This window comes from Drosophila erecta, unplaced genomic scaffold, assembly GCF_003286155.1.
Source record: "Drosophila erecta strain 14021-0224.00,06,07 unplaced genomic scaffold, DereRS2 tig00000126-arrow-pilon, whole genome shotgun sequence".
Taxonomy (NCBI): Eukaryota; Metazoa; Arthropoda; class Insecta; order Diptera; family Drosophilidae; genus Drosophila; species Drosophila erecta.
Genome location: NW_020825209.1, coordinates 4,178,630 through 4,191,591, shown reverse-complemented (window position 1 = coordinate 4,191,591; position 12,962 = coordinate 4,178,630). Strand labels below are relative to the sequence as shown.

Below are 12,962 nucleotides of genomic sequence, written 5' to 3'. Positions count from 1 at the left end.
TGTAATAACTTAACCATTTGTGATTTCTCTCATTTGGTTTATTTGTCTTTCTTTAGCAGGGAAAATACAGAGTTTTTAATAAAATATTAAGAGACATTCAAATAAAATAGTGATAAAAATAAAATATTGATAAGAGAAATGTGGCGGAGGAGGGCGAGGAGTCCCATTTCTGATTTCCCTCATTTGGTTTATTTGTCTTTCTTTAGCAAGGAAAATACAGTTTTTTAATAAAATATTAAGAGACATTCAAATAAAATGTGGTGGCGGAGGGGGAGGAGCCCCATCCGTGGAGTCCCACTAGTATAGAAAAATAACTGGGTAGGTTGCAGGATGGACGCAGGGACTGGCGTCCATGGACGCGTCTGGCCGCTCCGCCTTAGAGGCTCCAGGCGGCCAGGAGACCGCCGATCAGCAGCGACATGGACATGAACACCTGGGCGCCGGAGTCGCGGGCCAGCGGAATGTTGGTATCGTTGGCCAGCAGGAAGTTGCAGCCGCGTCCCTCGCACGTGTAGCAGTTGCCATCCTTGACGCACTGCTTGTTGGCGTTCGCCGAGGTGAGGCAGCCGCGCTGGAAGGATCCGTCCACGGTGCGATTGCTGTTGCGGATGTAGCACTTGTCGCCAAACTTGTACAGCGGACAGATCTGGGGCGACACATAGGTATCCTTGCCGCAGGCCGATGTGGTCGAGTTTCCGGAGCACTGCAGGCACGTCTGGCGGCTCACCGGGAAGGTGTTCCGGTTGCATCCCGCGCCGTAGGTGCACAGCTGGCATATCAGCTCGTTGTTGCACGAGTTCCGGGTGGCGTTGTCCAGGTCAACGGCGCATCCGCGAATTGTGTAGCCATCTATGATAGTACAAGGCATGGGCTAACTTGGCCAGCTAAATAGGAGTAAATGTATCCACAACTAACCTTGGATGCGGGAGTAGCAGTTGGAGGTTCCATCGGAGCAGTCGCGTTTCAACAGGCTCAAAGGATCAGTGGCGCAGCGTTCGTTGTCCTTCGAGTGGCACTGGATGCATCCATCTGCGAATTGAGCGAGTGGAACGGAGCGTTTCGATTGAGTCTTGGCCATGCCTGATTAGATTATATCCAGTTATTGCAACCTTTTTGCAACCATTGACAATATGTTACTTTGGTGCAAAGCCCTCTTCCACATTGTGCATAATGTGCTCGTACTTGTTCCTATGATTCATATCAGCCCCATTTACTACCTGCTCTGCCTCGTACTTATGGCGCCCACTTTACAACAGTATTTGATTCTTATCAATTGCTGTTGCTCACTGCCTCAAAATGAGTCAACAGAAATAAGTTGATATTTCGAAGAAATCGAACGTTTCGGTAAACGCACGCCTGCACACAAATTATTTGAAAATTATTGTCAATGTTGAGCTTTTCAGGGGGCAGTTGATTCACAAAATATTTGCAAGCACTTACGAAATTGACTGATAAAGCTATTCGACTCTTAATTTAATCACTGCTGATAAAAGTGCATACATGTGTATATGTATGCGTATATATATGTGTACATATATGTGTACATATATGTGTATATATATGTGTACATATATGTGTATATATATATATATATATATACATATATATATGCATATATATATAATATATAAATATATATACATGTGTATATATATGCGTATATATATGTGTACATATATGTGTATATATATGCATATACATATATATGCATATATATATAATATATAAATATGTAATATATTCATATACATGTACATATGTATGAATATATATCTATATTTGTACTCGTTTACAAATGATTTGCCGGCTAAACACACTCAAAAACCAATACAACAATTTTTAGCCACACAGAGCGCCGGTTTTGAAGGTTTCTTTGCAACTGGCCTATTGATATCTTATCTTGAATTTATTTTCGTGTCCATGAGACCATCGCTGATCACAATACGCACTGGTATTACTCAATTGTTTAATTGAAACACCAAAAACAAAAGAAAAAAAAAACGATCCTGATGAAAATCAGGAGTAAAACTTATTTTGGGGGTAGGAACACCATTTACCACAGCTGATGTAGGCCAAAAACGAAACGACAGCGATCACCAACAAGTAAAGCTTCATGGCTGATTTATATAAATTTAAACTTGTACAAGTGGGGCAAAGTTAATAACAAATTTCACGACGGTGCGACGGGTAGTAGAGCTGAGCCAAGACTGATGAGAGTGTCGAGAGCTCGGTAGTCAACTTAGAGTTGACGAGCTTATATCCTATCCTATAGCTTCAGCAATAAGAGATAAGGCACCCGACAGCGCTAATCGCACTGATATGGTGAGTTGAACATACACGTATAGTTATGACTGTGATTCACCATGTTTTTTATTTCCAAATAGTAATGTTGAAAAACAGTAACAGAGGGCTAAACCCCTCACTTTCGAATCATCAATATGTTTTTACAATATTTCTTCCTATATTATCTGCCAAAGCCGAACGAATGTTACATTTCATGTGCAATCTAAGCGCATAAATATTCAAATCCATATATAAGCGCGCATTTAAATGCGTTCCACAATAATCGATAACTCACCGATAAGTGCTCGTTGCCAGAGTTTAGCAATTACAAAGTTTAGCGAAATATAATTTTTATTTTTGCATAGCTATCAATGTTTTGTGTAGTAAATCTATAATTGAAAACTACATTTTCAACTTCTTACATCCGAAAATTTGAAAAATATGGGAAATATTTTGTTATTCTGAGTGGAAAACGAAACGGTCACACCACAAGGGCAGAAAAAAAAAATCACTTTTATATCCAATCAAAACAAATTTGTGTACAGAGAAAAGTTAATATATACGGCGATGAGCGTCACACCACGCACACCTGCCACTCCGGGCACACCTGGAACTCCTGGCAGCATAGCCAAGGAAGTGGCCCGCATCCAGAATTCGGCCCTGGCCGAGTTCAAGAAGCCCACAGCAATGGTGCGCCACAAGAATAAGCCAAAGATCCTCACCGAGGAAAAGTACATCGAGGAGATGTCCAAGATCATCCAGCGTGACTTCTTTCCCGATCTGGAGCGGCTGCGTGCCCAGAACGATTACCTGGACGCGGAGTCACGGCGCGACTTTGTCCTAATGGCCGAGATTCGGGAGCGCTACAGTCTGGGCAGGATTCCTGGGACAGGAAGAAGCATCAGCCGAAGGAGAAACCAGCGGAATAATGGTGGGTATTGCACTGGACTGAATAAACACCATTGCGACTGCTTAACAACAAATACCTTTTTGTGTTACCAACTTAAGTTCTGATGAAATTATAATTATATATGTATAGTGCCAAGTTCAATAGATAATCCATTAATTATTTGAATTCTTTCATTTCAGCCATGTCTCCGGCCACATTTGAGACACCAGTGAGTCAGGCGAATGGTAGCAATACCCCATTGCCCAATTCCCGGGCCACAGACACACCAATTTCCACTGACGGCTCCGAGAATAGCGATGCCGAGAGCAGGGACACCATCTCAAACCTATCGCTGGACGCCTTTCTGCAGAAGTACACCAGCGAGGATAACCAGAGCTTTCAGGAGATCATCGAAACGGCGGAGGCCAAGCTGCGCCAGAAATACGCTGTGCTGTACAACCATGAGAAGCTCTCCGCAGAGCAACTGCAGCGGGCTCTCATTCTGCCCAGCATAGAAAAGCAATTTGAGGAGCCAGATCCGCTGAGGAAGATAGAAACCTGGAACTACACCAACATGAACTCCATTATGTACGTGCCCGATGGCGTAGCGTACACAGAGGAGGAGCGCGTCCAGTTGGCTGAGCGAAAGCAGAGCATCCAACACAATGCCACCAGGCTGCCAGATGAGGCAAATCACCGCGAGATGGATACTAAAAAGCTGGCGGAAGTGCCACAAAATGGTGTCGGTCAAGCCAAAGCGACTCCAAGAATACGCGGATTTGATTTACTGCGCTCACCATCACCGCGACCCGGAGAAGCTTTCTCGCCCATCATGACGTGGGGTGAGATCGATGGCACTCCCTTTCGCCTGGACGGAGGCGATACCCCAATGCGTCCATCCCATGGACCCTCGTTCCGGATTAATGAGAACTCCCGGCGTGAAAACATCGCCATCGCTTTGGCCGAGAAAGTCAGCGAAAAGATGCGAAACCAGAAACAAATGGCTCTGGACACGGCGCGCCGAAACATAGGATCTCCATTAATACGCACCAATATGGAACGACTGGCCAGCATGTCGCCGGCAGCCCAACTACTGGCCACGGGTAAGCTGGGTATACGGGGAACGCCCAGGTTATCACACACACCATCACCGCTGAGTGCCAGAAAACGGAGGGTCACACCCGGTGTGGTGAGGAGCACCAATACGCCATTGGGAGTACCCAAACAACTGCCGTCAAGGATCAACACTCCGGCCAAGAACGCCACTATTGATACGGGATCCACGCTCACGGACGATCTGCTCCATATACCCACTAAGCGACGAACTGCAGCCGATTTCTTTTAGCAAATACTGTTGTCGCATTGTTCATTTTTAATTTCATTAGAATACGTCATAATCCTACACTGTTATCACGAAATGTAGATTTCTTATCCGTGTTAAAGAATACGTCATCTGATATAGATGGCTTAAATAGAGTTGTTGGAGAGATGATTTTATACTGAATGCTAAATCATTAATTTAATATTAGCACACTCCTTATCAGCTAAAAGTTCATTCAGATGTGTTCAGCTTTGTAGCAAAAACCCCAGCACACATTTCTAATAGTTTTCAAATGGGAATTCAGATTGGTTTATAATTTTAATGTTTTAATACAAAATCCCCATTACCACAAATAACATACTGATTAACAAGCTAGAACTTCTCATCCCGGTAGTCGACGTGATCGCCGGATTTGAATTTGAATGCCTCCAGGACCTTGATGAACCGCTCCGTCGTCTGGGCGGGAGTTAGCATGGTTTTAGACTCCCTTTGCTCACGGAACATGGCGACCACGGCGGGATCATGAGCCTCTCGCTGGACCTGAACGGTCATCTGGGTGTCTATGACGCCGGGCGCGTAGTTGAGCACCAGGGTGTCCTCGGAGGACTCCTCGGTGGCCAGCACCCGGAAGTACATCTCACGGGCTGCTTTCACCGTGCAGTAGTGAGCCATCGAGGATATGGGAGCAATGGCTGCCAAGGTGCTGAGATTAACCACCAACTTTGGGATTCCCTGGAAGACGCGCATGAATTCGCAATTCAGCGAAATGGCGGAGAAGACATTTGAGTGGTAGTAACTCTGCAGGAAGTCCGTATTCCCGATTTCCTTGGCCCTCTTGGACGTATCACCCACTGTGCCGGCATTATGGATGACTATGGCACGCTCAAAACTGTTCTTTCCGCCAGAAGCCTCTATAATCTTGTTGAAGTCCTCCGTTTTGGCCGTTTCCAGCTCCAGCGAGTAGGTGTGCACGGAAAGACTTGGCACTGTGGCCATAATCGCCGCCTTGGTCTCATCCAAGAGGGCCTGGTTGCGCCCCAGTAGCGTCACAATGGATCCCTCGGCTTTAATCCGCTTGGCCAGTTGCTGGGCAAATTCCCGGCCAATTCCACGGGAAGCCCCGGTCACCAGGAGATATGTGCGTTGATTCAGGTCCATGATTACGCCAAAAACCAGACTCAATTACTTTCTAATTTCCACACGCTCTGGCGGCAACAGTTGGCTGTCTTTTTTCTTTAACTCGCTTTGGCTTTTACCTGATTCGACAGCTTTTTCACAGCTGTCTAAAGCTTAGGCGTTTTTTAAGGTACAGGAGCGTAAGCAAAAACTACTCTCTAAAAGGGGGGACCTAAATAATAGTTTCAATCATTTATAGGTTTTTAGAAATTTGTAAGGATTTTCTAAAAACAATTTTCTTAGATTTGTATGAAAAACAGATACGGCTACAGATAATGCTTTGAATTTCACCACAAAATACACAGTATTTTCCATGTGTAGTTTTGGGCTTTCTTTCACATGTGCTTTGGTATACAAATAGCTAATAAACTTTATTTGGCAATAAATATATAGGGGGGATATAAGGGCCCCAACCCCCATATGTCCACCCATGTCTTGCGCTCTCCGGCTTTTACGCTCTTGATTCGCACATTCTCTCACTCTTTAAGCTCCACTTGATGCAAAAGGTTATCGCAGGCTCTTGCTTAACAATTAAATTTAATTAATTGCCTGTGTTTTATTAATCGCATTGTTAGAGTGAGCACTTTACTGCATATATCAAAACCTATGGACCTTATGGAAGAACTATTGTATATATAATGCGTGTTAGAGAGTCAATGTCAAGGTCGGCGTCTTAAAGAGTTAATTCGATTGATCTTCTCTCAAAAGCTCTGCAACTTTGTAGTTAAGTGCAAGCTTCGCAATTGTCATTAAACTTAATTATTATTTTTATTTCCCTCCGATTCAAGGGGAAAACTGTAAAAACCTACTGATTACAGAAGCTTTGCAACATGGTAGGGAAGCTCCATTTCGAATTCCTGATTGCCTTTTACATTATTTCTTATTTCTGATTGGGAAAGCTTAGCAACATTTTGAGCAACTTATGGCAATGAATTTTATATTTCTATATTTGCTATAAGGAATACCCAAAAGTATGCCCTGAATATAAAACAGAAAAGTAAACTGAAAACAAAATTGGAAGCAATGAATAGATTTAATCGGAATGAGGCGAACCCAATTATTTAAAGCTATATGGATTAAAGACTATTGTATTTTGTAGATATGCACACCAAATGACTACAAATTCAAACAGCTGCAGTATACAAATTTTCATACCGAAATGAGAAAACCCGGATCAAGAATCAGTCTATAAAGAGTATTTAAAGATTTAAAGATGGCCCAGCAACACCACCCATACTATTGTATAATTTTGAACACGTGTGGGTTTTCTTATCACTAAGTCGACTTGATCTGTCTCATGTTGTTTTAAAATTATTTTGTGTTTCGATCTATCATAATAATTGTTTAATCTGCTGTACATCGCTGATTCATAAATTCACGCTGGCGTACATACAAATTTACCTAATGTGTAATTAAGTATATACGTGAGTACACCTTTTCTGAACTTTCGTTTTGAACTTATTAGGGGTGTGTTTGAATCGGAAATGCCTTCTATCCTTATCTACAGATAGACTATTGCAAGTAGGAAGTCCTTTCAAGGAAAGATAGCTCTTTCTAGATTTCTCCCGCCCACCCACTTCACAAAATAAAAAATATATTTTCTTTCGTTTTCCTGTTCGTGTGCTAGATTTTCGTGCACTTGCAGGTCTGAAATCAGGGTCATTGGCCAGATTTTATTCATTTCCAAGGCAATCAAGTCATGTACAGCATCCCAATCGTTAACCAAGAACAGAACCGAGTCCATCAGGGACGCAGCCCACCACCACGGTGCTACTCATAAAACGAAGGTGTCGTAGTAGTCGACATCGTGACCGGAGACAAAGGAGATCTCCTCCAGAATGTTGATCAGCTTGAGGGTGGCCTGGCAGGGCTGGATCCTGGGCAGCTGGAGCAACTTCTTCGAGGCGACCAGATCGGCGGGAGTGATCCGATTGCCGTTCACATCGCATTGGCCTTCGTGGGTGGCCATCAGTCCGGGTGAGAAGCTGAGCACATGGACACCGAAACGATACTCCTCGGCGGCCATGGCGCGGAAGTACATGTCCCTGGCCCGCTTGCAGGAGCAGAGCAGCCCGGCATGGACCAATGGGCGAACCATCAGGGAGGAGGTAACGTTCACCGCCAGTTTCTCCACCTGCTCCAAGTACTCCGATTCCAGCCACGTTTGATTGAGGGCCACCGGTGCATAGAGTTGCTGCTGGACATAGGCCTTCCAATCGTCGTCGCTCTGGGGTTCCAAGAGCACATGCGTGGCCGCCATTCCCTCGTTGTGGAGGATTATGGATCGCTCGAAGCGTTGGTTGTCCTTTTCCGGCCTAAAATGATCCTTCAATGCCTGTTCCATTAGCTGCACACCATTCGAGTGACTCGGATCCAACTTTCCAGTCATCACCATAACGTTCTCCGTCTTTAGTTCGCTCTGAAGATGATTCTCCAGCTCCCGAAGCTGCTCCTGATCCTCATCCAAGATCAAAGCAAGGGATCCAGCGGCCAGACGCCTGCAGAACTCCACTGCCAGGGATTGGCCCAATGGATTTGAGCTGCCACTCAACACCAAAAAGGTGCGTCTATTTAAATCCATTCTTTTTGCTGCCATTATTTCGATTTGAAGGATTTCGGGTACTTGAGGATTTCGGGAACTGAAGAATCTACCACTTGTGTTCACTTGAAGCTGTACGACTGTACTGTTGCCTTATTTCCACCGAGCTGTGCCAACTGGACTCTGTTTTGGACTGATAAGCTATATTCCGATTCCGATTGGTCAAGTGTGTGTATATATATATATTATTTATATATATATATATATATATATATATTAATGCTCGGCCGAGCAACTCAGGTTCCGATTCCGTATATAGAAGCGTTCTGGACTGGTGGGGATGTCAGCTTGGGGCTTTTATACAACCCAATCAGCTGATAAGCCGGGGTTCAGGCGTCTGGTCTAGTCTTGTTGCCGGGCCATTAACCATTTGTAATGTTTGGGATTTCGGCACCGTAATCCGGACCAATTTGGCGTCGTTTAACCTCTGGAATCTAGTGGAGTGGTGTGCCCATATTACGCATCGGGGGCAAACCTGATAAGTATAAACATTTTCGTTAATATCCTTACGAACCAAATGTTGCATGGGCTTTAACATGAAATAAACTTGGCATGGCATTTTATTTTGGGAATAATTGCCATATTTTTTGCACAGAAAATCGTGTTCGTTTGGAAAGTTTTTAGAATAATTCCAAGCCCCTCTTGGCTTGGCCACTGTTGCCCATGAGCCAAAAAGCTGATCGATTGTCATCTTGGGGTTCATAAAGTTCCTTTGATATGGCTCTTAGTCAAGGTTGTATTTCTAGTGCAAGAGATTAACCAAAGAACAAATCAGTTGGCAACAATCAATAGTGTAGCACAGATGGGGGCAGTATTGTATGGGCAGTAGAATAGTACCCATCTTATAGTGTCGAAGCAAAGCACATTCTTCTTCGCTAAACAAATAAAATAAATATCCATCATAAGTCTCCATGCAAGTAATACTGCTTTCCTATTAAATGTACATAGGTATATATATTTTCCGAATGATCTAACAGGTTATCGCATTCAGTCGTTGAACTTCCGTAGATGAATAAAGTGCAAATGCATTTGCATTACATAATATTGACCTGTGAATTTGATAAGAAGCCTATCGATTAGTCAAAACACATGTGAATTAATTAAAGTGTTTTTACTAAACATCACTCAAATCGCATGCCCGAAGATAACGTAAGAAACGTGTGTCAAATGGATTTTCCATACTTCTTAACAACATTATCGATCGGAAGGAAAGTGCTTTAAGATCTTTCTTTCGATAGGCGGCAGTGTTTCCAGAATTTGTTGTTTTGACTAGAAATTTGCGCCAATAACAAGCTCGAATTAGGTTAATGGCCTTATTATATTTCGATGGAGTCTGCTCCCGATTCCCGGGTCGTTTTGAGATGACGCTGACCTATTTAGAAATCGGGAACGGAACGCAGTTCTAATCACAGTTCTACTTATTAAGCTCACATTCCCCATTCAAATTTAATGGTAGAAATATATAGTATGGTAAATGATCAAATCATTGAAAAATAGAAACAAGATATTTAACAAGACATTTAGAGGTATGCCACTTAAAAATCCGATTAAGATAAGTTGAGTTATGGAGTTTAGAACTTCAGCCTTAGGACATTTCTTACTTTTTTGAATTTCTACAACATCTACATCAAAAAAATTACAAAAAAATTTAAAAAAAAATAAATTTCTAAATTTGAATGCAGATATTTAGAGCATTTCGCCAGAAACATTTAGAGGTATGCCATTTCAAAATCCGATTACGATAAGCTGAGTTATGGAGGTTAGAACTTCAGCTTTGGGACATTTCCTTTTTTTTTAAATTTCTACACATCATTCTACTTCATATTATATATTTATATATTTTAAAATAAAACCAATTGCAGCACACATACACTACCAGAAATATCAAAAATATACCTACATATGTGCCTATCTTGATATCTTTGTACTTAAGCTGGTTGATAAAGACCAGTCTTGAATGGCTGGAACATTTTGTGTACAAGAAGTTTGTAGTGCTCTACTACCTAGTACCTACTTCATTGTTAGCCACTCTCACATGGTATCGTGCAAAGTTCTTGGAATTCACCAATGAGTAGTGGGTAAAGCATCACATCTGTCTCTTTATGTTGATTTAGGGGTATTATCAATACCAAGCGGTGCTTTCAAACCGAAGCACGTAGCATCGCAGCTTTAGTGGGCAGACGGGGACTTAATGGAAAGCAAAATTCGAACAGGCTATGCCTGAAAGTGACCCTGTCATCCGATCAATGTCGATCAGCGGGAAAGTGACCCCAAGAAGATTTCATTTAGCTGGAAGAAAGAGTGAAGATTTCATTCACCTCGGCCAAAATCGAGAGCAAAACACAACTGCGGAAAACTAATGCATGAGCACAGCTTTCGGCGATCTTCGGTTTTCGGTTTTAATCACGGTTATATAAGCCGTGTGGACCGCTCCCACAGTCAGTCCAAACTTTTAACGAGCCAAGAACACAGTGATCCGATAAGAACCTATACAACATGTTAGCCTGCAAGCTTCTTCTCGCACTGGTCATGGGAATGCACTGCATTCAACTGGTAGGAAATTCAAATAAGATATATCTATACGTCGATTAGTGTTGATTTGTAAAAAGAAAAAAGATTAACAATGAATAAGCTTTCTTACGAACTGATCAACACTGCTTGGTACAGTGATTTCAAAAGTTTAATGGTGATTTAGAACACTGTTTAGTAGAGTGCTAACAAAGGATAAAATAATTTTCCGTGAATATAGAGTTCTAATAACAACAGGATGAAACAAATGAAAGGATCCTCCTAATTAATGCAGCCTGCTTATAATTGAAGTTGGAGATAAGGACGTAATAGACATATATTTAAGGACAGAACCGATAAAATCCAAGTACTATACTCAACTACCATTATTCTTACAGATAATGGCGGCCTGCGTGTGCTCCGAGAAGGGAACGGACTACTGCCAGAGCTGCCAGGGAGCCACAGTGATCCGGCCAAAGCCCCGATACTACGAGCCCAGTGACGTGAACCTCTCGCCGATCGGGGACAACTGCTGGTGCAGCAAACAGCTGATCGAACCGGCCCAACTGCCAAAGACCTGCGGAAAAGTACGTGAGCTCTTCCAGTACATGAACGCCTTCAACAACCTCTTGGGCCGTCGGATGCTCGAGGGCGCCATCGAAGCCAAGACGCTGGCGGCACAGCGTCTGGCCGAGCGGTTGCAGCGTCTGGAGCGGATCGACTGCTTCAAGAGGGGCGCCTCTGGCCATCGCTATCAACTATAATCATCCATGACTAATCCAAATGCACATCCATACCCAAAACCAGTGACGCCGACCCAGAGTTTGAAAATATCATGTACAATTTCAGTTTTACACTTCGTATATAGTAGGATGCATAGCTTCAATAAGTTACTACATTTTATATGACACACTTAGTGAGTTAATCCCAATAACTGAGCAGATGTAGCTTCAAATCGCAGCCCATTTGTAACTTAGCATAAAGTTGCCTATATCATAAACATTAGCATTAGTTTCGACAGCTGCAATCTGCATCCAGTGGCAGTGGCATTCATCCAACGTCATCCCGCCCAGCTGCAGTAACGATTTCCGCATCGACCATCATTATCATCGCCCCAACTTTGCGTCACCATGATCGGAACACAGCATCGTCATCCAAATGCATGCAAACCGCCTCATATATCGCCGCGTACGTGCTCCTAAAAACCAAGAGCTATGCGGAGCGATAGAACCCATTTAGATACACCACCCACCGATATCCGCACCGAAACTGAACTCTCGATTTGATCAATCCACACAGACCACGCCGTGCAAGCCCACCTGCTCGTGCCAGCAGATCAGCTCCGACAGCAGCTACGCCTCCTCCTCCAGCTCAGGATCCGCCTACGGACAGTGAGTGAAATGAAACCTTAACAACGTACGATATTGTAGAATCTAATCACCGCCGATCTCCTCCAGAATCGATTATGCCGCAGAGAAGACGGTGGACAACAGTCCGGCAGCGGATCCCATCAGCGTGAGTCTGGCCGCCCAGGCCGGTAAGGCCATCAATGTGCCGGAGGCCAAGTTGGCCTACGGATTTGCCCAGAAGCCCGTCGACGGTGAGAAGAAGGTGGTGTTCTCCAACGTGCCCGAGGAGAATCTATTCAAGCTGAAGAGCGACGTGATCACGCTGAAGAAGCGCACCTATGCGACCAAGCAGGAGGACGAGGAGGAGTACGCCGAGGAGGAGCAGGAGCAGGAGCAGTCCTCCGATGATGAGGAGGCGCCGCAACTAACCTACAAGCAGCTGGGCTACATCACCGAGCAGTACAAGAACCCCAAGTTCCGGAAGATCAGCAGTTCCAGTTCCAGTTCCAGTTATGGGTACAAGGATTCCAGCGAGAGCAGCTACGGCAAAGTGGCCGGCAAGGTGTCCGTGGACTGTGGCTTCAAGCCCGGCCGGATCACCTCGTACCGGAAGGCAAAGCGGGAAGAGTCCGAGGACGGATACTACTGAATGAGACCCATCCAATTCCAATCCTTCCGTTTGTAAATATGTATATACGCCAAGGAGGGAATGGATGTTTGCCTAAGTTAGTCCTAAAAAATATATAATATATTTGTACAAAATGCACAGCAAGTGGTTTTTCCCAAAGATGTTTTAATACTTTTAACTATTTGATAGTAACATAGCCACTAAGGCAC

General features: G+C 43.7%; 5 protein-coding genes across 5 annotated transcripts; 2 read left to right on the top strand and 3 right to left on the bottom strand.

The window, feature by feature from the left end:
* Positions 1 to 23: 23 nt before the first annotated feature.
* Positions 24 to 2,283, bottom strand: LOC6549701. The gene is made up of 3 exons (XM_001977407.3): positions 2,058 to 2,283; positions 916 to 1,029; positions 24 to 849 (listed from the first exon to the last, which is right to left on the bottom strand). The coding sequence occupies exons 1-3, from the start codon at positions 2,113 to 2,115 to the stop codon at positions 377 to 379; spliced, it is 645 nt and encodes a 214-aa protein (XP_001977443.1). The 5' UTR covers positions 2,116 to 2,283; the 3' UTR covers positions 24 to 376.
* Positions 2,284 to 2,744: 461 nt separating this feature from the next.
* On the top strand, positions 2,745 to 4,662 carry LOC6549700 (splicing factor ESS-2 homolog). The gene is made up of 2 exons (XM_001977406.3): positions 2,745 to 3,214; positions 3,373 to 4,662. Exons 1-2 carry the CDS (start codon positions 2,851 to 2,853, stop codon positions 4,515 to 4,517), a joined length of 1,509 nt encoding a protein of 502 aa, XP_001977442.1. The 5' UTR covers positions 2,745 to 2,850; the 3' UTR covers positions 4,518 to 4,662.
* A 130-nt stretch (positions 4,663 to 4,792) lies between these two features.
* On the bottom strand, positions 4,793 to 5,783 carry LOC6549699 (sepiapterin reductase). Its single transcript, XM_001977405.3, has one exon. The coding sequence runs from the start codon at positions 5,649 to 5,651 to the stop codon at positions 4,866 to 4,868; it is 786 nt and encodes a 261-aa protein (XP_001977441.1). The 5' UTR covers positions 5,652 to 5,783; the 3' UTR covers positions 4,793 to 4,865.
* A 1,548-nt stretch (positions 5,784 to 7,331) lies between these two features.
* On the bottom strand, positions 7,332 to 8,535 carry LOC6549698 (sepiapterin reductase). The gene has a single exon (XM_001977404.3). The coding sequence runs from the start codon at positions 8,263 to 8,265 to the stop codon at positions 7,444 to 7,446; it is 822 nt and encodes a 273-aa protein (XP_001977440.1). The 5' UTR covers positions 8,266 to 8,535; the 3' UTR covers positions 7,332 to 7,443.
* A 2,197-nt stretch (positions 8,536 to 10,732) lies between these two features.
* On the top strand, positions 10,733 to 12,871 carry LOC6549697. The gene is made up of 4 exons (XM_001977403.3): positions 10,733 to 10,821; positions 11,175 to 11,363; positions 12,076 to 12,167; positions 12,234 to 12,871. The coding sequence occupies exons 1-4, from the start codon at positions 10,765 to 10,767 to the stop codon at positions 12,772 to 12,774; spliced, it is 879 nt and encodes a 292-aa protein (XP_001977439.1). The 5' UTR covers positions 10,733 to 10,764; the 3' UTR covers positions 12,775 to 12,871.
* The last annotated feature ends 91 nt before the right edge of the window (positions 12,872 to 12,962 follow it).